Source organism: Vidua macroura, chromosome 10, assembly GCF_024509145.1.
Source record: "Vidua macroura isolate BioBank_ID:100142 chromosome 10, ASM2450914v1, whole genome shotgun sequence".
NCBI lineage: Eukaryota > Metazoa > Chordata > Aves > Passeriformes > Viduidae > Vidua > Vidua macroura.
In genome coordinates this window covers 12,220,807-12,245,502 of record NC_071580.1, presented here as the reverse complement: position 1 = coordinate 12,245,502, position 24,696 = coordinate 12,220,807, and the positions used below count along the sequence as shown (strand labels likewise).

At 54.5% G+C, this 24,696-nt stretch overlaps 2 protein-coding genes across 2 annotated transcripts; both read right to left on the bottom strand.

Moving 5' to 3' along the window:
• Positions 1–7,263: 7,263 nt before the first annotated feature.
• Positions 7,264–9,242, bottom strand: HES1 (hes family bHLH transcription factor 1). The gene is made up of 4 exons (XM_053986224.1): positions 9,078–9,242; positions 8,898–8,993; positions 8,729–8,816; positions 7,264–8,001 (listed from the first exon to the last, which is right to left on the bottom strand). Exons 1-4 carry the CDS (start codon positions 9,183–9,185, stop codon positions 7,517–7,519), a joined length of 777 nt encoding a protein of 258 aa, XP_053842199.1. The 5' UTR covers positions 9,186–9,242; the 3' UTR covers positions 7,264–7,516.
• Positions 9,243–9,554: 312 nt separating this feature from the next.
• Positions 9,555–17,931, bottom strand: LOC128812253 (basic salivary proline-rich protein 4-like). The gene is made up of 2 exons (XM_053986529.1): positions 17,869–17,931; positions 9,555–10,058 (listed from the first exon to the last, which is right to left on the bottom strand). Exons 1-2 carry the CDS (start codon positions 17,929–17,931, stop codon positions 9,555–9,557), a joined length of 567 nt encoding a protein of 188 aa, XP_053842504.1.
• Between the last annotated feature and the right edge of the window lie 6,765 nt (positions 17,932–24,696).

Genomic DNA, 24,696 nt, shown 5'->3' with positions numbered 1-24,696 from the left:
ACTTTGAGAGGGGTGTCTCGTCAGGCTTTAACACAAGAGGGACAGCTCTGAGCTGTGAAATGTGGCTGACACCAGAGCCATGGCTGGAGCAACCCACAACCACCAGCACATGCATGGGACCAGCTGGGCCTGAGCCTCCCCTGTGAAGGATGGGAGGCCACGGACAGTCCATCCTGTCAGACCTTTTCCTGTCCTTTTTCACATGGGTGATGGTTAACCAGCTGCAACTACAGTGTGCTTCTCCAGACTGGCAAACACTGAGCGATAAGAGAGCCCCTCACCCCATGCAAGATCTGCAGTGGGGGCGAGGATGAGAGAAGAGGGAGTGGTGACTGTGCTGTGGGCTGACCCAACCTGGGAGGAGCTTCCCAAGAGGTTCTCTGTGACCCTCGTGCTCACCGTGACACTGGCTGAGCAAGCACAATGCAGCTCTCAGCCATGCCTCTCTCCCCTTTGCCTGTTTTTGGGCTCTCATCCCACAGCCCTCATCCATTACTTCAGCCATGGGTGCCCATGGTGGTCCAGCTCCTCATCCCTTTGAGGAGCCATGACCCTGCTCAGCCTGTGCCCAGCACCAGACCCACTCTCAAACCCCTGGGGGCAGCGCCCCGAACAGGCAGCACTGCAGGCAGGGGCTGCCCGCCCACAGGCTCTGCCTGCAGCCCACAGGCTCTGCCTGCAGCCTGCCCGCACGCAGCTGAGCCCAGCGGGAAGGCAGTGAGCGCCAGCCCCGTCTGTGAGCACAAACATCTGCTTGGAGCCTGCTCAGAAACACCAGCCCAGGCTGTCCAGCTGCCAGCCTCTATTTCAAAGCACAATAAAAGCTGAAGGATGGCTGAAAGGAAATGCCCCGTGGGAAGTGCAGAGCTCTGTACTGTGGGATACAGCAGCACTGATCCCACAGTGAGGAGCGAGGCTTGGCTGCAGGGAGCAAGGAAGTATCCATCAGGCCTGTTGGAGTCTTTGCTGTGAGACCCTTGTGCAGCTGATGACCAATCAGAGCCCTCCCAGATGCAGAGCTAGGGATAAGTGCTCTGATTTCCCTGTGCATTCACCATTCAGGGGACTGGTTTGGTTGGAAACACTGCTTACTGGAAGGATTTGTCCTGATGCATCATCATCCCAAAGCTCCCCCTTCCCTTCCAGGCTCATCATCTCCTTCAGCACCCACTGTGATGTAGCCCTGAGGGATGTCCTGGCCCCTCTTCCTCAGCCATGCAGGTCTCCAGTATTGCTTTGCATTTACATGTTGCTGTCGAAGGCCAGAGTGCAATGGACCATTTGCTCTCCCCTGCCATAAACAGGATTCATGTCACTGCTGGAACAAAGGCAGGTTGGCTCCCAGGTCCGGACACGAGCCTGCTGCTGATGGAGGCAGGAATGAGGCTCAGCCTGATACTGGATATCAGGCTGAGCAAAAAAGATTTGGCAAAAAAGCCAAATGTTTCCCAAGCCTGGCAGGATCAGCCTGTGTTGGTCTTGCTTTATACCAGTCATAGCATCAGTGAGGAGACTGCTGGGCTGGGGGGGCTGGGGTCCAGCACCACTCCCTCTGGCAGATGCCCCACGTGTGTCAGCACTGCCAAATGAGATGGGGGTTTATCTGTGCCAGGGGTAGAGCAGGGCTGTGAGGGCCAGAGCCAGGCAAGATACGTTACTGAGGTTCGGCATGTGTCTATATCCTGCTCCCTCTCTTGCTACAAACACTGTCCAGATTTCCAGCGTCAGAGGGAGAAACACCAGCCAGATTGTTTTACGGTTTCAAGAACTCATAATGTTTTCCAGAGAACAGAGGTACAGCCCATCTTCTGCAGTGGGACAAGCTGTGGGAGCCTCCAGCCATTCATGACAGCCCTCTTTTTAAAGGGATATTCCTTTCTGAGCACTGAGGAGCCACTCTGGGGGTCACATTCATACCACCCTGCACCTTCACTGCTGGGAACAAAGCCCCTTCACAGTGGGTGGCCCCAGTGAGCCAACGGGTGCCCCTTTTGACTCCCTGCACATCCCATACTCACACAGTCAGACAAGTTTCATTCCCTGACTCAACTCCATGTTTACCATAACAGAGTCCAGATCTCTGGTTCCTAATTTAATCGTGGTGCAGTGACATGACAACAGGTCAAGCTGTGTGTTCCCAGGGAGAGACCTGAACACAGCAATCCCTGGGGTTTTATAACCTCACAGTCTGTGCTGTATGTGTCTCTTGGTCCTATGGTGTGATTTACTCTGGGGTCTTCTTGCTCTTCATTGGGTCCTGCAGAATGTCTGGGTGACCAGCCATCTCCCTGCTGGGCTGTGCCACAGGTCCCCATGTCCTTTGTTAGGCAAACGATTGGTGCCAGTTCACAGCTCCTGTTCTGCAGCTCTAGCCATTTCCCCCTGTCCAGGAAACAACCTGCAGCTTGCACACCAAGGTACCTGCACTAAGTATATTCCTCAACACTTCTGACCTCCTCAGCAGCAAGAAAAAGCTGTCTAAACAACACAAAAAAAAAGGTCTCGGAAAGGCTCTTGTGAAGCACCCCAGTGCACCCATATCCAGAGCAGTGTGTACCATCCCAGCCCCAAGCAGGGAGCAGCCTCTCCTGGCATAGACTGAGACATGTCCCCCTTGCAGGGCAGGCATGATCGCTGTTGGTCCTGGTACCAGCGTGGCTGGGTGGTGTGATGGGAGCCAACAGCCCAGGGATGGTGTGTGACCCCACCTGGGGGGAAGAACCCAGCAGAGGCCCCACTCCAGGAGCAATTTTAGGGATGAGTTTTGTTGAGGAGCTATGCAACAGCAGGCTGGATCAGACAGACTGTGTCTCCTTAGTGGGGCTGGGAGAACACGGAGAGAGATGTGGCTCTGCAGCCAGTCACAGGGTGACCCAGCCCTGGCTCCCAGCCCCGGCTCGCAGCCCATGAGCCACCTCATGTCTCAGTCCTGCAGCGAGGCTGAGTCCCAGCCTCTGTTCTAGCAGCACTGCCTGAGCCACGCTGTTGTTCATGCAGGCTCATTACAGCAGGTCTGCTTTTAATTAAGCAGGATGCTGCTTTTGTACAGCTGAACCCCTCGGGAGTTTGGGTAAAGAGCCTTCACCCCTGCGGCTCCTGCTGCTCACCCCTGTGTGCAGGGCAGCAGGCGGGGGGAGCCAGGGCCAGGGGTTTGGGAACATGTGCTGGGGCGGTGTGTCCCAGCCACACAGGATGTTGGCTGTGTCCCCAGGGTGACAGGGCATGGTGCAGTCTGTACCATGCCCTGTGGCGGGTGTTTGCTCTCTTGGGGCCAGAAGGCAAAACCCAGGGCTCTTATCGCGCCAGGCAGATAAGGGTTAATGCCTCAGCAGTTGTGCTGAGCTGGCTTTATTGGCAATAAACCCCTTCTGGGAGCAGCTTCCTAATCATTACAGATTGCAGGTAGCCCTACCTCCAAGGCTGTCCTTCAGCAATAGCACCTCTGCCCTGCCCTGCTGCCCCTGCACTCCCCTTGGCAAACACACCAGGAGCAGGCCCCTCCAACCCCGCACCCCTTCAGGGCCACAGACCCCTTGCAAGCCTCACTGTGGTGCTGGCACAAGGGACATGTGCCCCCAGCCTGTTCCCACTGCTCAGTGTGGATGCTCGTGCAGGGCTGAGCAGGGAAGCAGTCCAGAGGCTGTGGCCTGTGTGGATCATATTGCTGTCCTTGGATACCTGAAAGACACTGGAATGGGGAGCCCTGGGGCACAGCTCTGTTCGGGCAGAGATGTCAGAAATCACTCCTCCTGCAGAGGCTGGGAAGGGGATAAGATTGTCCCAGCCGTTCCCAGCACCAGCTGATCGCATGGCCACAAATGTTTAATAAATGGGAGTGGAGTCATTTGTCTGGGCTGATCCCCCCAGGAAGTCTGTGCTCCGCAAAACAAACCGGGCTTTTGTTTGACTTGTTTTAAGTTAAACACGTCACCTCTGTAAATCACAGGTCCCCTTCCCTGCCCCAGGGGCAGTGGCAGAGCGAAGGGGGCTGCTAGCCTAGAGGCGCTGGTGCAAGCCAGAGCCATGTGCTGGCAAGTCTGGTCCAACCACCGGGCTGTGTGTCCCAACTGGAAGCCATGGGGCTGGAGCATCCCAACCCCCGCAGCACGCAGCCGTCCCAACCTGTTGCACGCAGCCCCCAGGCAGGTTTGCAGTGCTGCTCCCGGGGGACTCTTGTCCTGGCTCCCCCAAATCCCAACCCAGCTGCCAGGCTGCTTTTTCACCACCCCACGCTCCCCGCGGGCCGGACGCCTGGATGCCGGCCCAAGGTCAGCCGTCGGCTGCGGGCCCTTGGCAGGAGCGCGGCCGATGGTCGGGGACAGCCGGCCGGGGGCTGTGCCGCCGCAGGGCCGGGGCTCGCCGCGGCGTGCGGGCGGCGTGCGGCCGCGGGCTGCCGGCGGCCGGCCCCGCCGCCTGCCAGCGGGGGCCGGGCGCGCTCGTGTGCGGCGGCAGCGGCGCGCTCCCTCCCGCGCTCCCCACACCGCTGGCAGCCCGCCACCGCGCCGGGGGTTCGCTCCTTTCTCACGACCTCTCAGGTTCCTGAGCTCATCTGGGAGCTATTCATTTCCTGCCAGAAAACAGCCTTGCCTGCTAAAAAAACCACCTTGGCCGCAGAGCGGCCCAGGGCTTGGTACGAGGGCTCTCCCGGCTTAAATCATAAAGCTCCGGCTGTCTGGCTGGAATCAAAGGCAGGGCGGGCGTGGGGGGGGCGCGGGGGCCTGTGCCATATGGTAGCACTTAAGAGCCAAGGAGGAAGCAAGGAGGGGCTTTTGCACCGCTCACGAGGAGTGTGGGAAAAGTTAATTGACTTTAATGACAGGTTTCCCGGGACGGCAGCAGCAGCAGATGGAAGGGAGCTCCGGGGATGCGAGGGGCAGCCGGGGCTGTAAGCTCCGTGGTGGGTGGGGGGCAAGGCAGGGTGCTGGGAAGGCAGGAAAAGCCCCCTGCGCACGGACCCCCGTGCAGGTGCACTGCAGGCAGGGATTGGAGTACTGCTCCTTTCAGCTCAGCACCCTCGGGTCTGCAAATGCACCCAGAGGACTGTGGCAAAGTGCTGACCAACCCAAGAATGGTCACGAGAGAGAAAGACCTGCCTCCAACCCTTCCCAGTATCCTCTCCACCAGCAGACAGGGCCCAGCAAGGTGCCCAGGGAAGCCAACAGGAGCTGCATCCCATATGGCAGCACTAAGTCCAGCCCCTTTTCCTACCTGTCCTGTACAGTCCCCATGCAGGGTCATAGCTCAGCCCTGTACCTTCCCTGGCACTCCTCCGTTACCCTTTCCTGCTCATCCCACAGCATCAGTTTAAAGGCATTTGCTGCACCTGAAGGAGAATTCCCACACACAATGATCCACAGACCCGCAGCCTGCATTTGTCATCCCAATTTGTCACGGGCTCAGTGAACTGGCACCAAGAGCACAGCTCTCGGGAATTGCTCTGATCCCCTTAAAGCTCACAAACTCAAGCAGATCTCTCATGTCAACAGGCTGTGGGATAGAGTAAACAGAGAAAGCTTTGGAGAAACCGGCCCAAGCATGCCATATCTGTTTTATACTAGGCTATTTAAACTCCATTAGCAAATAGGTTCATCTTGTCTTTCACTCCAGGATCTGCTGTATGTTCTCCATTAGCCTACAGCAGAGTCTCTTTTTTCTAATGTGCTTTCCAAACCAACTGCTTCAGCAGAAAAGGAGGACTCTGCTCAGATGGAACAACATTCACTCTTATATGTGATACATGACTGGTCTACATCAGCTCCACACAAGCCATCCAGCAACAGGAGTTGGTCTGATGCAATTCTGAGACAGGTCCTGCGAGCATTTCTCTGAACACAGGGTGGGCTCACTCCTACCCTCAGTACCTCCAGTGCAGAAAGGTGACACCCTGGCTGGTGGAAGGGAAAGAAAGCTCAGCCTGTACAGCTACACACCTGCCTTGGGACAACAAATCTGTATTCCCCAGCCTCGCACACAAAACCTGGCTGTGAGATGCCTCTGTGAGGGTGGCAATGCAGGCAGACAAGCCAGGAAGGTGTTGGAGGAGAGGGAAAGCTCATCCCAGGGAGATCAGGTCCTTTGAAAAAAAAAAAAAAAAAAAAAAAAAAAAAAAAAAAAAAAAAAAAAAAAAAAAAGCTGCCACTGCCTATCTTAGGAACATACCAACCCCCTTCCCAGGATGTATTTTCAGATCAGGTGAGTATGTTTCTTTACCGGGAGCAAAGCTGGGGAATCAAACCTCAGCAGGTTTAATCCATCTGGTCTCACTCACCCCAGCTTTCATTTTCCCAGCACCTGGATACAGTCAGGCACCTGGCTGATCCAGACAAAATCCAACAAGCTTTTGCAGCAGGATTTGGACAGAAACCCCAGTGGATCCTGGCACATCTTAAAGCTGTCCGCTCTGAGTTAGGACTTGTTAAGAAGGGCCATGCAAGCTGTAACCTGAGACTGCTGTTCGCCACTATCTATGGCTTGCATCTTGCCTGGAAACGGGGCATCCTCAAGTCACAGGGGTCAGCTGCAGCTCATGATTACAGAGTCCTTGCAGCACCACATCACTCCCTCGACCACGTGTTTTCCATATAACAGCAGAGGAAATGCCCAACTCTATCAAAACCACATGCAAATCATTAATCATCAAGCAGAGCTTGGCTGCTGCTCAGGGTCGGGAACCGCTCTATGCTTTTAAGTCCAGGTGGAGGTGGTGCCCAGCGCCTGCTGCAGCCCGTCAGCCAGGAGACAGGAGCACTCGTGTCAGGCTTGTCCTGCGGAGAGCCACTGCTTTTGTAACTCGAGAAGCTGGCAGGCACCGCTCCCTCAATCAACTGACTGGAGGCACTTGCAATTTACACTACAGCCTGGGAAGCAGGCTCCTCTAGGTTCAGGGCAGGAGGCTCAACCCGGGCAGCTCAATGTCTTGCTTTACCACACCAACTCCATCAGCCTGAGGTGCCAGAACACAGCAGAGGTGAGTCCCACAGCACATTCACCAGCTCTGCAAATACAAGCTCCTTTTAACAAGTCTGATTAATTGAGCTGCTCCCAAAGAAGCACTGATTACATCTGCCCCAGGGCAGGGAGAGGGGCCACGTGCTTTCACAAGACAGAGGGGACAGAGGGTCTGAGTGACAGCTCCAGCCTGGCGAACAGGACAAGGCAGCCCTGGAGCAGCAAGATCCACAGGCAGCCAGGAACTGGAGTCCCTCCTATGTACACATGCCAGAGTTCGAATTTTCTCCAAAGGCCTTCCAAAATGGAAGGGATACTTTTATTTTAAGAGCATTCAAAAAAAAAAAAAAACCCCAAAAAAAACCCCAACCAAAAAACAAACCCCCAATCTTTGGTGTCACATAAGGAACGGGAGGAAAGGAAGAAAAAAGATCTCGTGTAAAACACGAAACACTGTCAAGGGAGTGCTATGGTACAAAGGCACAATCCAATATGAACATATAATCTATATACAGCCGTGCCAGCAGCACGGGGTGCAGTGCCAAGTCCAGTCCGGTGCCCAGCACCCTCACCAGGGTCTCCAGACTGAGTCGGCCGTGCCAGGTGGAGGACCTGGTGGTGAGGCAGCAGTGGCAGCTGTGGGTGGGCCACCATACAGAGGCAGCACAGCTCCACCAGGAGCAAATGCAGTGCTGGGGATGAGGAAGGCAAACTGCCCATCAGAGGCTGGCAGCAGCTGGAAGCCACCGTACACCTTGGCTGCATCGGCACCCGGCTTGCAGGGCATGCCCGGGAGTGGCCCCACGCCACTGCCTGGAGGAACCAGGGGTGGCCCAAAGGCTGCTGCTGGTGGCAACGGGGGCGGCGGGGGGGGCGCAGGGTAGTTCATGGTGTTGATCTGGGTCACGCAGCTGGCCAGGTGGCCCAGGAGCCGGGTGCGCACCTCAGTGTTGACGCCCTCGCAGGTGGAGAGGAACCGCGTCACCTCGTTCATGCACTCAGTGAAGCCGGCTCGGTACTTGCCCAGTACTGTGGGGTCTGTGCTCAGGGCAGCTGTAGGAGAAGAGAGGCACGCAGCAGTCAGCAGGCTTCACAGGGAAGAGGGGTGCACAGCCCACCAGCATCGCATCCTACAGCCCCTCTAAGCTAGGAATCCAGATGGGGAAAGCCCCTCTGGCAGTATGTCTTGGGTTCCCAAGTACCAAGAATTCGGATGGAGAGCACAGCCCCTGTGCTACCAAGTCCACCAGCACTAGGGACCCAGGTGGGGAACTGACAAGTCCCAAGAATCTCCTTATGTCCCCATATACCAGAAACCCAGGCTGGAAACACAATCCCTCCAATGGCTCTTGTGCCTCTCACACCCCCAAAACAGACCAATGTGCAGAGCACAGCTCTGCTAGCAGAGGGAACTCAAGCTGGGACTGCAGCCCTCTGTGTGCCCTCCAGCACCAGAAATGCACGAACAACACAGTGACTGTCCCAGCATCTCTTTACTGGGGATACTAGCACAAAGCATGATGCCCCTCACCACCCCCCTGTAGCAGGGATGGAGCACTGTGTCCCCCATGAAAACAGGATTCAGGTGCTGGCACCAGGAATACAGGTACAGAACACACAACCCTCACCTCCATCACTCCCCGGGGATGCAGGTGCAGAGCCTGGTGCTCCTGCTATTCTCTCCACCAAGCAGGCAGGCAGAGTGTGCGATGGCACCAGCCCCCGGGTTGCAGGCAGCGCCACCCCAACTCCTTCTCTCCGGTTCCCCCTCGGGACTCACCAGTCATTTGGGCTCGCTGGAGGCTCCGCAAGTGCTTGACGGTCATCTCCAGAATGTCGGCTTTCTCCAGCTTGGAATGCCGGGAGCTCTGCGGGAACAGGCGGGGCTCAGATCGGCCCGGCAGCGCCTTTTGCCCCCGCACCCCCCGCCCCGACCCCCCTGCGCTTACATCCTTCTTCAATGCGTCCAGGATGAGCGTCTTCAGCTGCCCTAGGCTCTCGTTGATGCGCGCCCGCCGCCGCTTCTCCATGATCGGCTTGGAGGACTACAAGAGAGGCGACAGTCAGCGTCCGGCACGGCTCCGCACGGCGCTGCCCGTTCAGTCCCATCCCGTCCCGGCCGCCCTTACCTTGCGATGCTCCGCCGCCGTCTTCGGCTTGTCGGGCGTCGCATTGACGCTGGCGGGGGTGGCGGCCACGGGCGAGGCGCTGCTCTTCTCCATCAGGTCGGCCGGCATGGTGCGCCGCCGGGAAGAGGCGCCGCGGCGGGGGCCGGGCCGGGCCGGGCCGTGCGGGAGCGCTCGGGGCGGCGGCGGGGCCGGCGGGGCGCGGGTGCCGCGCGCCCTTGGCCGCCCCTACTTATATAGCGCGCGCCGCACGCGCGCGGCTCGTGTGAAACGTCCCCCGCCGCCGTTCCCACACTCGCGCCCAGCCAATGGGCGCCGCCCGCACGCGGCCCCGCTCGTGGACGGCGCCCGCCCATTGGCTGCGCGCCGCGCGGCGGCCGCCGGCCAATGGCGCGGGGCGGGCGGCCGCGGTTTAACCCCTTGGGCACCGCCCGCGGCGGGGGGGGCGGGGGCACGGGGAGCGCCGCGCTAATTACCGGGTTAATTGGCGCCCGTGGCAGGCGCGGCCCCGCCCGCTCCCCTCGGGGACCGCCGGCCCCGGGGCGGGCTGCGCTGTGGGGGGCCGCGGCCCTCCGGGGTGATGGCCGGGACGCGGCGTGCCGGGCCCATCTGCGGCGGCCGGAGCGCAGCTACTGTGTGCGGGGGCTGCGGCGAACCGCGGGGCGCGCTGCGGCGGCTGCGTCCTCCCACGCATTGCCGCGGTCGCCGGGATCTCCCCAGGGCAAGCCAAGTCTCCCCACGGCAAGCCGGGTCTCCCCCCGGTCTCCCAGGCGTCCCCACGCCCGCCCGGGCAATGCCACGCGGTGCTGGCCCTGGCCCCGCAGGTGTGCCCGGGGCTGGGCAGGGCCGGTGCCCGGAGCAGCGCGGGGCGCGGGGCAGGTGCGCGGTGGCGCACTCGGGGCCGAGGGCGGTGGCCGCCGTGGGTTCTGCTGCCCGCTCGCACGCCAGGCTGGCGGCGCGGGCACGGACGCGGTGCTGCGTGCGCTGACATCGGGGGCACAGGCGAAACCGCAGGGAGGGAGGTGCCGGTCCCTCGGGCCTGGCCCAGCCGCCCTGCTGCCACCTCCGGCTGGTTTGGACAGTTTGTGGGTTACTTAAAAAAAAAAAAAAAAAAAAAAAAAAGAAAAAAAAGAAAGTATTTTGCCTGGGGACTTGAATCCTTTTTTTCTCCCCTCCGCTTGACTGACTTTCTCACACTCCTATTCCCATAGTCTGCCAGCTAGGCCTGAGTCATCCTGCCAAGAACTAGACCTGGCCTATTCAAAAATGTGCTCACTCGCTCTTTCTCTCTGTCTCTTTTTTTTTTTTTTTTTTAGTATACACAGTAATGTTTTTCCACCTCCTCTTGTACCTGATCTGCACCTGTACAGGGCCAATCCCACACGTATCACCCGATCTTGCCTTTTCAGAGACCGTGAGAAAAATAAAGTTCAAGAAAGAAGAGACATGTTTGCAGATCTCACCGGCGCAAAGGCCCTCGTCCCTGCAGAGGCTTGCCTGCTGAGCCTTCAGAGTTTAAAAAAAGAAAAATAAATAAAAGGGAGAGTGTCATGTTTAAAACTGCGGAAAAGTACAAATCCCGGCTTTCTTTTAGCTCCTTGATAGGGGCACAAGCCTTTTGATTAAAAAAAAAAAAAAAAAAAAAAAAAGCAGCCTTCAGCATGTAAGGTTTAACTTCTGATGAACGATATTTGACGTAAGTTTCATTATCTAGGCAGCTGGACAAACTCGAGTGAGGAAAAGACCGAGACTGCACTGGGAAGTCAGTGCCGAAAAGCACTTTCACACTTCGTGGGCAAATCGGAGACAACACATTAGCGTGAAAACTGCAGTATGTTTTTTGGAGAGCTTAGAAGTTCTCCGCTGGATCAATATTTCTTCTAGTGCTGATATTTGCATATATTGGTGGGGAAGAAAGTTGTGACCATTACTGAACTGGTGTTCTCTCTCCCTCCCGCGGGGATTTGCAAAGGGCTGAGGAAATGCGGCGCTGGGCAGCCCGGTCCCTCCCGGCCGGAGTGAGAACAGGCTGCAATTATGTCTGTGTTTGTGGTAGCCAAGGAGCTGCAAACCGCCTCTAATTGCCGGCAACAGGTCGGTGTCTCTGTGGGACGAGAGCGGGGCAGGCAGCAGGAACAGGCTGTCATTAGGGGTTGCCAGTCCTCGCCCACACCGGGGACCTGGGAACTGCCTGGCAGCAGCTCCCCTTGCTGAGCTCGCACCCTGCCCACTGCAGAGCCTGCCGGGCTGTGGGGATTGGACCTCTAAAAGCGTCTGCTTCAGCAGAGGCTTCTCAGATCCATCAGCGAGAGGGACACTGGTGTGTCCCTGCTGCACATCTCCTCCGCCTGCTGCTGCTGTGAAATGCCTTCATGTGCAAGGGCTGTGATCTCCAAGCGGAAGCACGTATACTTGTGAATTCCCCAGGGATCAGGAGAGGAAGGGGAGGATTTGCATGGAAGGATGTCTCTGGAAATGAAATGGCTGAGGCCAGGTTTAGGCTGGAAGGCGGTGGTGAGGAGGTTTTTAACCGCTGAGGGGATCTGCAACAGATCCTCTGGGCATCTCTAGCCCCGCCTTCTCTTGTGAAAGAGGTGTCAAGGGGGAGGTGAAACTCTGAGGTAAGGGACTGCCCCAGGGACTGGGATGTCCCTCGTCCAACAGTCCTCCCAGAATGTTTTTTGCTTTGCTCCGGCAATCATCTTGGATTACAAATTGGGAATTGTCCAAAACAGATTTGGGAAGAACCTTTAGACAATGCATCAGGGCTTTACTGGCTGACAGAACATCTTGGAGGAAAAATGTCTTGGCAAGAAAATTTAGACTAGTCCTGGGCACGGGCCCAGGGGTGGGAAGGAATAAAATAGGATGCTGCTGCTGGTGCAGCACGCAGGAGGTGAGGAGGTGGCTGGGTTGGCTGTGCCTGCTCTCCAGTCCTTTAGGAAGCAGCCAAGATGAGCAAAATGTGCTTCTAGAGATCCAAGTGTTTTAATATCCAAAGCTTGAAGGATCCTAGGAAATACAGAAAATAGAAGGCAAGTTGCTTGTAAGATCTGGGTTGCAAGCTGGATCCCAGGAATTGCACAGCAAGCCTTTCCTCTTTGGGTCACAGGCTGAAAACCTAGCCTGGCCACAGCTCAAAGTTGTCACCACCCAGAAGGCTGAAAAACAAGTGCTGAGTCTCAGGGACATGTCCCTGGCACAGGTGTCTCCTCTGGACAGCCCTGCACATGCCTCTGCTCGTAGTTCCCATCCCAGAAGCTGTTGTGCAATCCATATCCAACCAGCTCCCCTGGGAGGGGTGATCTCAGAAGCTTTGGGTGCAGGTTTCAGGATTTATTTCCCCTCTATAAACGTTTGCCAGGTCTTTGGAACAAGGTCACTTTCAAACTGACTTCCTGACAAAGCTCCCTGGATGAATCAAAGCTTTCATGGACGTTGCTCCCCTACACACCAGGTCGTTGTGGTAAAGAGGGCAACTTCTGTGTAGCAGTGTCACTGCCTGGCCCCCTCGATGGCAGGAGCAGCTCATTTTGAGGCAGCAGCCTGGTTTTATGGCAGGTCCTGCTCCGTCATTCCACTGGGAACCCATTTCCCAAAGACCTGCTGAGAGTGGGGATCCCGGCTCTGTCAGACAAGCCCCGGGGTGGGTGTTTGTGGCAGCTGCTCCCCAGAAGCCGGCCTCTTTCAGCTGTTCCCTGGCTGCTACTGCAGAAGAGAGGCTGAAGTCTTTATTCATTTTACTCCTCACTCTGTGAGTCAGGCCGGGTGTGTTTGGGGCAGCTCTGGCCATTCTGCAGTGACACCCCCTTGTGTGGAGGGAGCATCCTGGCCTTCAGAAACTGGCGCCCTTCATTCTGTTGCCCACACAACCAGGAGGCATCCCTGGGAATGGCGCAGGAAACTGTGGGATGAAGAGGCCAAAGTTTTGCTTGAGTAGCAAAGTGCCATTCTGAGAAACTCCAGAGTCACTAAGGACAGATGATGAAGAACCATTTTCATCTCCCCAGTCCATCCCAGCCCAGGCTGGAGCATGGCTCTGTGCTGAGAAAGGCTCTGGGACAAGAGCCAGGATACCTGGATCTCTTGCTAAGCTGATTCCTCTTGGCAAGCTCCTATCCTGCTGAACCAAGGAAACGCTGCTGGGGAGCTGGTGGGGAGGGCATTTTGGCAGCTGTGAAATGCCACCCATGTGGATGGGAATTCCCTTCCTGATACCCATGGCATTACTTCAGAGGTTGCTGGTTTGGCTAGAGCAGCCACAATGTGCTAATGGGCATGAGATGGTGCAGCCCCAGCATTCCCCTGTGTGCCCTTCCAGAGCCCCAGCTCCAGCCTAGTCCTCTGCTGGCAACCAAGGCTGGGTGTTGGCAGGCATTGCAGCTGGGAACAAGCTCTGGGAACATCCCTAAATTTCCTGTGGGTCTTGGACTGGTATCTGGCACTGCCGCTACCAGCCAGAGGCTGTGACCTGGCTTATACCCTTCTCTGAGAGATGCTCTTTTCATGCAACATGCCTGGAGTTCACCAGACCACTGGTTTGCGGTCTGCTGACCATGACAGGGCAGTCCACGCCAGTACAACAGCCAGCATCCTTGGCAAGATACAGGAGCTCTAGGCAGAGGGACAGACAGCTGAGCCTGCATCCCTCTGAGAACCAGAAATAAATGCGCAGTCACTGCCATGCTCCAGAGGGGAGAAGGAGCATCTCAGCCCTCGTTCACTCCCACTGTGGTGGGAGGTGTTGGCAGTGAGAGCCGAGTTATTTATTTATTAAGATCCCACTTGTGTTGCTGCCTGAGGCTGCTGGTCTCTGTGCTGGAGCTGTGCTGCTTGCGTGCTTGCAGGAAATGGAAAGACTGCAAGCTATGAAGCAGGAGTACATATATGAAAATACTGTGAGTTTGGCAGTGGTGGGGGTGGAGAGGGCATGAGGGCTCTCTGGCACAGAAGATGTCTCTGTCCCAAATCCTAAGCAGAAGGAACCCTCTTGAGAGCCAGATGAAGGCAGGTGTGCATCAGCTGCACATCCTGAGTCCAGTCTCCAGCCATGTTGCTGCAGCTCTAGTGTGCTGAGCCGTCTGTGATCCCTGACGTGCTGTGGCTGCAGGAAACCCCGCAGGCTTTTCCAGAACATGGCTTTTAAGTCAGATCAGACCAGCAGTGCGGTTTGCAGCCCAGCTGCGCGCAGCTGGGTCGGCACAGCCAGGGGATGGGAAGACGTGGGCGGGAGCGTGGCGAGGTGGGAGTCTCGCCAGCCGTCCTCAGCGCGGGGAGCCTGTGGCTGGATATGTCAGCCTGCCCTCAAATTCCCAGCACACAAGCCCTTTATTGTGCCCCCTCTGCCCTCTTCCCCTGGCCCTGCCGGCGCCTGCAGCTAAGGGCAGGTGGGAGCCTAGGCATGTGGCTCTCTGGGGACTCAACCTTCACCGACTGCAGACTCATGAATCCCACAGGGCCAGCCCTTGGCCACAGTGTCTGTGCTCTTCTGCAGAATGATCAATCATATTTTCCAACACAGTTCCTTCTCCTTGGTATTAATCAGTCCAAGAAAGCAGTCTGGACTGATTGCTGCCATTGAGCTTTCTGCTAAATTTACCAGCTGATCACCATCTCTTCTCTTCGTGCCATGAATTAGCAGCAGGGAGTGTGTTGTGTAAACTTCACGTTATCCTCAAAACCCTGGCAACTGCAATGATGCAGCAAGAAAATATTTGGAACCTTTGGGAGGTGCTGCAACAGGCAGCCCTGCCTCACACTGGGAAGCTCTGCTGAGGGCAGTGCAGGAAGGACAGGCAGGCCAGGGGTTCTGTGCTCCACCAAGGGTGGGGACAGATGTCTCAGCCTCCCTGGTCTGACGAGGTCCTGAAGCCCTTGGGACACCAGGCATTTCCTCTTGACAAATAGGATTGGTCACAACTTGCCAGCCCTCCCATTTCCATTATTCCTGTATCCATTTTTTCAAGAAAACACAGGATACTTCATGGTGCAGTGCTTTCCTACTGCAGAATGGAGCCTTTGCAGAGCCAGCATCTTTCTTGATGTGTAAGTAGATGGACTCTGATAAATCCAGGGTACAATGAATCATTTGCACTTGGTGCCTGATCTCTCTGGTGTCTTTAGTTTTGTTTTAGTTTGGCAGCATTATGGAGAGAATTAGCCTATCTCTCTTAATATTGAAATGTATACATAATCTGAATCCTGTAAAATCAATATTCATAATTCAAGGCGACAACAGAGCTCAAATTAGTCCTTCAGCTATATCAAGAGTAACAGGATGATCACATGTTATTTGGATTAGCGACCTCATGCAGACACATGGCTTCAGACACGTGGGCAGGGCGGCAGGGCACGGTGCTAAGGTGCGTGGCCAGGAGGATCCGGGGAGCCGGATCCCGCCCTGCCTCCTGCCCGTGGCAGCCCTGGGAGCCGCCTGAATTGCGCCAGAGTTCAGCCGTGGCGGCAGGTGAGGTGAGCGGGGCGGCGTGCCAGGGGGACACAGGGACGGTGGATTTTTTGTTTGTTTTTCTGCCCAGGGCAGGCAGTGGGAGGAGGGGATTTGAAATCCTCACTTAGCACACTTTGACAGCAGCGCAGGGGGTGTGCTAGAATGGAGAGGTTTCTCCCTTATTTTTCTTTTCCTACTTGCTGATGTGTAGCCAAAGCTCTCCATTAGCACTTTGGCCGTTGACAGGTGTTAGCAAGGGGTGGGATTTTTGGAAAACTCCTGTGCATTTTCCATTTGCTTTGCCTGGTGCACGGCTGCACATGTGCTGATTCAGAGCTGTGGGCATGCCCTGGTGCCAGAGATCATGCTGGAGAATCATCCTCATATGGGCTAATATGAGATCTCTTGCAAGCTAGTCAAGAATTGATGTGTTACTAATTGCTGTAATAGAAAATATTATCCTTTAGAGGATGTTGTTGTTTTATAAACAAGGGGATAATTTACAGTTCAACTGCTTAAATCATATGTTAATTGCTATGTGTAATGAATAAATACATTTACAAGTACAACATTTAATTTACACAGATTCCAGAAGTCTAGACATTAAGAGGCAGATCATTATTTGATAAGTAATCTGGAATGTCGTATGAAATGACATTTATTTTTACATGATGAAATATCCTGAAATGAGATTTCAAGGTCCCCGTCCTTCCTTCCCTGCAGTGAAGGGCAGTGTTGTCGTCGGCTGCCTCAGAAATGTGTCCAGGCTGCCTGGGAACACACGGGAAGGCAGGAATCCTCCAGGAGCGACACAGAGAAGAATAGCAAACTTAGCTCTATGCAGATGCAAGTTTTTATTATTACAAAATGTAAAGAGAGAATATAGAGCCAAAAATGGGGGATGTCTGCAGCGGCCTGGGAGGCTTCACATCAGTGCTAACTGATGGCAGGATGGTTGTGGGGCTGTGAAAAGCATAGGGAGTACCTGAGGAGGTGAGCTGGGAGTATTGGTGATGAAAGGGAGGCATTAGTGGTGCTGCCTGGGCACTGGTGAGAGCTCAGCCCAGTGTGAGGATGCAAGCAGGAGCAGCAGCAAATAAACCCAGCAAAGGGGGCTTTTGCAGCCTGCTGCTGGTCACGCGTGCCTGGTGGCTGTTGCTTGCACCACAGGAGGCTGCAGGAATCTGTGCAGGACTGTGTCCTCTTCTCCAGGGAGTGAGGAGCCCTCCCTGCTGCTGCCTGCTGGAGCCGGGGCTGCCTGCTGCTGCCCAGAGTAAGAGGCAGGCCCTGCAAACAGAAGGCACCTGTGCTTCAGTTGCTGATACTGAATAATCTTGGGCTACTGGTGCCCTTTTGCAGGCCCATATCTTTATTGGAGGCTGTTAAAGCCAAACCTCCCAACAGCAATAACATGACTACAAAGCATTTCTAAGAATAAAGTACGTGGGAATAAGGGAGATACTGAGATCCCAGCCAATTTCAGTACAATACAAGTCTGAAGTACCTTATAAAGTTAACAAGTCAAATTTAAATGTATACAAGGCTCAGGAGCATACAGGAAACAGGATTGACCAAACCTTCGAAGGCCCATCATTGTCTTTCAAAAAGTTCACTGAAAGGCTCATGTCATAAAAAAAGGTGTATTCACATGGCTGGTACAGTGATAAACCTGGTGGAGAAATGCCAGCAGCCAGAGTGGGCAGGGATGCTCCCCACAGGGATGCTATGGTAGCCCAGCCCCTTGTTACAGAGTGCTTTGCCCTGCTCTCTCTCTTGCTGCACCACAATAAAAGAAGGTTCTTCTGGTGTAAATCTGGGGAGTGTTTGGCAGGTGACAGGCTCCAAGACAAGAAGTAACCCTTGTCCCTGGCTTTATGACAGGTCATCCAGCCTCTGCAATCTTGCTGCTGGAGAAGTAAAATTAGCTCTCCTGCCTTGCCCAGCATCATCTTCATCACACTCCTGAGCAGCACAAGCTGCAGCCAGGAGTGCAGCACATGGTGGTGGCTTCCCTGTCCCCTGTGATATAAACACCCTGGATGCCACAGACAGGAGAGGACAAGGAAAGAGCTAGGAGAGACTGCTTGTGCTGCATGCCAAGGAGCTTGTCCCTGCTTTCTCAGAGCTGAAGACACCTTGGATTAGAAGTGGATTAGAAGGGTCTTCTGTAGGCACCTGGAGAACAGTTTGTGAAGTGTTACAATGTGAAAACTATGCCCAAAGGTGCCAGGCCTGCTCCTGTTTAGCTTCCTTGAGCACCGGATTAAGAGCCAAATGTGGTTATGAAATGCCAGAGACCCAGAGCTCTTTCAGCCTGCCTGAGTGGTGTCAGTGTGGCAAGCTTACCATGCCTGATCTTTCCTTCTCCTGTGTGTTATTTGTGTTTAGCAGGCTGTATTCTGCCTTCATCGTGTGCCATTGTGTATTTATACATTTTACACATCCATTTGGGAGTAAGAACCAGTGCCGCAGGACTTACCAAACCAGCCATGCTCTCTAGCAGAGCATCCAAGCAAGTTGCATTGCAAACCATCCAAAGACTGCAATAGAATGGCAGAAAAAGTCTCAGGAAAATGCCCTGCTACAAAGACATTGGAAAATCAAGGTTGTTTCATGGCTTGTTTGTGAGCAGGAAGCAAAACCACCCTGATTTGGTGCCTCTGAAGAGGCCAGCAGAACTGGGATACATGTTGCAGGACTTGGCGTGCAGGAATTCATGAACCATAAGGCCTTGTCAAAACTAATTTTTAAATGAAATGCAATGTCCTAGCAAAACACATGCCTGAGACTTAAACCAAAACCAAAGTACAAAATGTGGTGTTTAAAGGCTGGGTTCCATCTCAAGTGAATAGAAGCCACATGCATTCATCTGAGATCAGATTTTGGCGCGATCTGAAGTTGTGCTCATGGAGGCTGCAGTGAGAACAGGCAGAGGAAGTTTTCATCTCCTCCTACAATCCTGTACACAAAATCAGCCTTTCTGCACTTTCCAAGTGAAAGGGTTTCTGACACCAACCCTAGGTTCCCCAGGTGTGTGATGGAGCGAACATCCCAGGGCTGCTCAGCTGCTTGCTCCACACTATGGGCAGGCAGCAGTGAGGCCACTTCCACCAGCCTGAAAACCTGGTGCAGACCTGCATCTTTCTCCCCTTGCTGCCCACAGTGGGTTTGGGACTGTGAGCTCCCAGTGACACCACTCTGTAGCAAGTGTCCTGCAAAAGAGCCAGTATTGAGGCTTAACCTTTATTAATTGGGGAGAGGAAGAAATAATGCTGGAAAATATTGTCAAATACTTCAAATTAATGATTAATTCTAGATGGAGTGATACTGTTTGATGTGGTCTTTGCTGGTTTAAACAGGAGAAGGGTGATTCACTCTAAAGGAATTTATAAAAACACAAGTATTTGCTCATGGACAATAAATACTGGGGCAGATAAAAAAGGGGATGAAGTGTTCGGTGTTGTGATAGCAACTCTGCTTGAGAAAACTTTTGACCTTCTCACATCTTAAATCAATGGGCCCCCCCTCCCTCGCCTTCCTCCAGGCCTGCTCTGGAGGCTGAGGGAACGGGGTACGTGGGAGCACACCAGGCTTGCCCTGGGCTGTGTTGCTGGCAGGTCCCCCCTGTTTCCCTCTTGTTCCCACGGGGAGGACTGGGTACCCGCCGGCGCCCGCCGAGGGGCACAGGGCAGCACCCGACAGCAGTTTACACAATCTGTGTACACAGCTAATCTGTCAATTTGCCTGTTGTAAAACTAAGTGCATAAACCTGGTGCTGAAGCTGCTGTGGTTTACAGAGCTGCTCCAACAGGGAAGCTGAGATTTACGCTGTCCACTGGCGAGCGAGGCATCCGGTCCCATCCCACCCCATCCCTTCCCATGCTGTCTCACCCTGTCCCCTCCCAGTGCAGACAGGCAGGTTGCCCAGGAGGGCTGGCTGCAGGCAGCAGAGAGCCCATGAACAGCCCAGCGGGAGCGGCAGCAGAGGTGCCGGCAGGGCTGCGCCTGCCCCACGGCGCCTGAGAGCCAGCGGGTGGGTACCTGAGGGAGGGAGCTTGCTATCTACCTTTCCCGTGGGAATACGATGCAGCTGAGATAACCCCCAGACCTTGCTGGGACTCTGCCAGTGTCATTAAAGTGTTGACATCTGCTGATTACCCTGACATGATGCTGGTTTTATTGAGACAAGATTAGCCACTCGCACTTTGAAGGGAGGCTGGGTGCATACGGTAACTGGTGTCCCCTGTCAGTTAGGGCTTCAGAGCCTTTTCCATTCTGGTCTTTTTTCTTTATGAAAATCTAACTATTTATGCCCTAAAAATAACAGCATGGGAATGAGGGCACAAAGCAGGCAGAGCAAAGTCCCTGAGCTGGTGTCCAGCCTTGCCATGTCTGTTGTGGCTTAGCCAGCAGTTCAGGGTGGCCCTGGTCGCATCACCTGTCAGTGTGGGGCTGATGGAGCAGAGCTGATACCCACAGAGGGAATGAGCCCCTGCCTGCAGCCATTCCTGCAGCATCGCCTCGCAGGCTGTCAACGAGCCTTTCATCACAGCCCCTTCTGACATCAGCCTTTCCAAAACACCTGAGCTCCTTGTGGTCCCTGTGCTCATAACACTTGGAAGTGACAGCAGCTTCTGGTTCCAATTAACCCAGGGGCAGTTTGGGGACTATCTGATTGCACTGCAGTGGAGGGGAGAGGAGAAAGAGCCTTTCTGGGAAGCAGCGATTGAGTGTGTGGGTGAAGAACTTCAGAAAAAAGCAGATGGTTTCTCTCTTTCCTTCCTCCTTCTTTTCCTTGTCTTTTTTTTTTTTCCTCTGAATTCCATGAAACAGACAACCCAACAGCACATTTTTCACCATCAAAGCTTTGCTGAAGGGAATTCTCCACTGCTATTTCATTTTTTCCTTATGTTCACAGATTATAAAGCAAATAGCCTCTGGAGAGCAGGGAGGGCAGATCTGTCCCAGGGTGACAGCAGAGGACCGGCCGACATCCTTGGGGCATGACAGGCTTTCCCGGGCAGCTGGCAGCCAGGGGAAGCGAACACGCATCTGCCTTGGGATGCTGGGTGGCAAACATGGCACTGCAGCTGGCAGCTGCTAGCACTGGAATCTGGGACACAGGGATTTGCCAAGGTCCATAACCTTGGACACCTGCACAAGGTTAACAACTGTGAGCAGAAGCTGCAAGCAGCAGGGGAAAGCAAGCACCAGTTCCTGGGCTGGCCCCACTGACTGATGCTCTCCTGGGAGGAGATGCATTCACAGGTCAGCAGAGGCAGGTCCCACCTGGAGCCTTCCTCCCACAGCCTTCTCACGGTCACACCACAGCCAGAGCTCCCAAATATTATGTCTCTGGGAGAAACAGGGAGGGAGGAAGCCATAATCCCGTGAAATCCCAGCCCACACTGTGCCAGTCCTTCAAATTACTCTCACATGCAACATGTTCAATGCCTGTTGAAAGGAAGGTGGTTAAAGAAGGAGATGTAAATGGAAAATAAGCTTGAAGGGCAGATGGAGCTGGAGTTAATAGATCTGGTTTTTTAAGACACCCTTTTTAGACCTGGCAATGCTAGCTGATTGCTGCCTGCTGCGATGCATGGCAGCACTGGCGTGCTGTGGGAAGGTGCTCTTTGAAAAGGAGGAGTGAGGATTCAGCAAGGGGCTGCAGCACAGGGAGGGACATGGCAGCCAGCTGTGCTTGGAGGGCTGGAGGATACTCTGTTGGCTCTGTTCTCTTTCTACCAGTGACTTGGACACAAAAAGGGAGCATTTTCTTGCAAAGTGTGCTTCCCCAGCCAGGAAAGTGAGATGTGGAGGCTGATGTGGGGCCGGGAGCTCCTGCCCTGTCCCCTGGCATTGGAAGGTGGCTGGACAACATGCTTGCTACACATGCATGGCTGAGTCAGAGGAAGAAAACATTAGAAAAGAATGGCAAAATTGCTGGCAAGACAAATGGGACTGAAATGACCACTGGGACCAAGAGGGTCCAGAGCAACTCCCAGCTGGAGCTGTCACAGTCAGAAAATAACCTCATTGCTCATTGAAATATGAGCCACACGTAAGAGGGAAGAGCCAGCACGGACTGGCAGGGACAGGCATCCCTTGCACTGTGTCTCCATTGCCTCAGTCACCACTGCTCACACAGGAGCACACAAAGCCTTCTCCTTGCCGTAGGCTGGAGGAGGAGGAGGCGGCACTGGTGAGGAGCAGCCAGCCCCATGGGGTTTATCACTGGGTATGTGTTGTGCTTGTCACCTCTGACATCAGCTCTATGCCTTGAAGATGTCCTTTGCCTAAGGAAAAGCTGCTTCCAGGCTCCAGACCCAGGACAGTGAATGGCAGCGACCCTGGACGAGGATGTGGGTGCCCTGAAGGGATGGAGCCACTCCACGCAGTGATGCTGCTGGTAGTGCAGAGCCTGAGCGCTGAGCTGGGCCTGTCCCCACGCCCTGGGGCTCCAGAATTGCTGGCCTAAACTTGGCAGATTTTGGGTGAAAGCAGGCTATTTTTGAAGGTGTTTCAACCCCACTCCCTACATGTCATAGGGATGCCCAGTGAAAACAGGGATCCTTCTCTCTTTCTCCCTACTGCACCTCAGGAACCCATGCAGCCCCCACCGGAGCGGGAGTGGGGTCCGTGGGAAGAGGACGTGGGGCTCGCTGGCAGCCCGACAGAGCCTGGCGGGGCAGGAGGCAGCCCAGCCAGAGAGCTGCTGCTTTTCACACCCCGTCAGGCTGCTGAGCCCCCGCTCCCTCCGCGCCAGCGCCTGCGAGGGTCAATTACCGCGATTACTTCAAGGAGTCAAACCGGCTGCCGGCAGCGCTGGGGAAAATCTTTGTTTCCCGTTTGGCTTTGTCAAAGGGAAGGAAAGAAGTGCCTGGGCATGCGGCGGGGGGTGAAAGAGCCTCTGCTGCACGAAGGGCAAAAGTCAGAGGGCGGCTGGGTGTTGGCGGGGGAGGCGGCCGCCCCGGGCCAGCTGCCCTGTTCTGCCAGTGCCACTGAGCAGCGCTTGGGGCTTGGGCAGCCTCCAGCACACTTGGTCACTCAGAAAGGGCCTGTAAACAGCCCAGTGATTGTAGAGAGATGCAAACCAGTTAGTGGTGGAGACGGCCTTTAAAAGTGAACGTGAAACCTTGGCAAGTTAAAAGTAAAGTCACAATAAAAGAAATTTAAAAGTCTGTGGAAGAACATGCAAAAGGTATTAAAACCTGAAAATAAACATATTTGCATAAATACCATGAGCAGGAAACCAGCCAACAAGCTGGTGCAGGTTGTGAATGATGAACAGAGCACCCAGGGAAGGCAAAGCCTCAGCAGGAAAGCTGAGTGGTGGCTTGAGAATGCTCAGACAGTGCCTGTCACCCTTCCTGCAGGGCTGTGCCAGGGGCCTGTCCCACAGCAGGGTCCTGCCGGAGATGTCTTCCAACAAAACGAGGTGGCACACATGTGGGACGAGGCAATGCCAGCCCAGCTGGTGGTACCCCGCTTTTCCTGCCAGCCTAGGGCAGAGGTGGGGAAGGAAACATGAGCTGTAGCCAGAGGGGTTCAGAGGATCTCACGGGCAATTTGGGAGAACTCATCTATAACAGATCTGGGTCAGTGCAGCACTTAGGGGAGAGTCAGCACCACCGTGCAGGAGGAAGCCATACCTCACAAATCAGCCAGGTCACCAAGCGTGGGGAGCAGAGCAATGTGCTAGTCATGGAGCAGTGACACTTCCAAAACGTTTTGGTTTTTCTTCCTTGGCACCTCTCCAGAAGGCCTGGTGCCCAATGGGCTGAAGGGACATTTGCCTTGTATGGAAAAACAACTGGTTAAAAGACTTACAGACAGCAAAAGTAAAGCTGGCTGCTGGGCAGGAGCTCACAGTATTAAACTTCAGGCTGGTAAAATGGCACATGAAATTCAGTATTGATAAAGGCAAAGCAACAGCCCACAGAGAGGCAGCCCCCAACAGCCATACAAAATGCTGATCCCCTCTTCAGTGATGCTGGGAAAGAGTCAGGACAGCAAGCAGGATGTATGATTAGGGAAAGAAGAGAGAACAACTAAATACTTTCTCTTTTGGAGTAGTATGTGCAGTGTTTTTTTCTCAAAAAGGATGTTAGGGAAATAAAGAAATATGAAGAAAGGCCTTAAGGATGCTTGGGAATAGAGTTTGGAGGCATGGTGAGAAAAGATCAGGAAAGATCTTTTGGTCATGGTTACACAAGATGTCATGGTCTCACAAGCTTGGAAAAGCTGAAGGAAGGTCATAAAGGTCTCAGGAGTCAGAGAATAGGAGGTGGAGGGAGACCTGGCATCAAACTGGAACAGTGAAATCATGTTGAGAATATGTCCAAAACAAGGAGGAGGAAACCTTTGCCTTCATCAGCACTGCTCAGCTGTGAAACCCTTGGCCACAGGCTGTAGTGGCAGCCAAAAGCACAAAGTGGGGAAAGCTGCACCCACTGATGCTGAGTCTGTCTGACACAAATGCAGGCAGCTGAGACAGAGCTCACCCACACCTGAGCTCCTCTGCTCCCCCCAGTACCTGCCACCTTCACAGCAGGGCCTGGGGCTCCTGCTGCTCTGCAAGCTGGCAATTCTTGGCCTGGGAAAAGGGTGAAGGAACCAGGATACCAGACCATAAGGCTGAGCTGAGCACACAGAGGCACCTTCTGAGATGCAAAGGGTCAGACAGGAAGTTGTGTCTTGGTGCTTTGTTTTCCATGTGCTGCACTAGCTTTGAGCTGCCAGCCAGAAATGCTGCCCTGCCCACCTCTGCTGTCTCCACTGTGCAGCACCTTCACCCCTCCCTGACTTTTATGAGCAAGGATTGACCAAGATCTCCTCTGCCACATTGACAAATACCTTGAGTCAGGAAGAAAAAGAAGCTGAACCTGTCTCTGCATTGCACACTGGTGCGATGTCATAGGCTCATGCAATCAATGGTTTTGGTTGGAAGTAACCTTGAAGAGGTTCCAACTCCCCTGCCACCAGCAGGGATGCTACTGACTAGATCAGAGTGCTCAAAGCCCCATCCAGCCTGACCTGGAACATTTCCAGAGATCGGGAAGTGTTATGGGTGTCTGGACAGCAGCTGCTGGGTGCACAGCCTGGAGCTCCTGCAAGGGGAGGGACACACCAGGGCAGCAGGACTCGTCTGTCAGGGCAACATTTGGCCTTTGG

What these genes read in the sequence shown, in the direction of transcription:
- LOC128812253 (XM_053986529.1), bottom strand. Translation starts at nt 17,931, where the DNA reads ATGAAGGCAGAATACAGCCTGCTAAACACAAATAACACACAGGAGAAG. An exon ending in AGAAGGAAAGATCAGGCATG is followed by an intron (nt 10,059 to 17,868) that starts GTAAGCTTGCCA and finishes CCCCGATGTCAG; the next exon opens with CGCACGCAGCACCGCGTCCG.
- HES1 (XM_053986224.1), bottom strand. Translation starts at nt 9,185, where the DNA reads ATGCCGGCCGACCTGATGGAGAAGAGCAGCGCCTCGCCCGTGGCCGCC. An exon ending in TGGACGCATTGAAGAAGGAT is followed by an intron (nt 8,817 to 8,897) that starts GTAAGCGCAGGG and finishes CTGTTCCCGCAG; the next exon opens with AGCTCCCGGCATTCCAAGCT. An exon ending in CCAGCGAGCCCAAATGACTG is followed by an intron (nt 8,002 to 8,728) that starts GTGAGTCCCGAG and finishes CTTCTCCTACAG; the next exon opens with CTGCCCTGAGCACAGACCCC.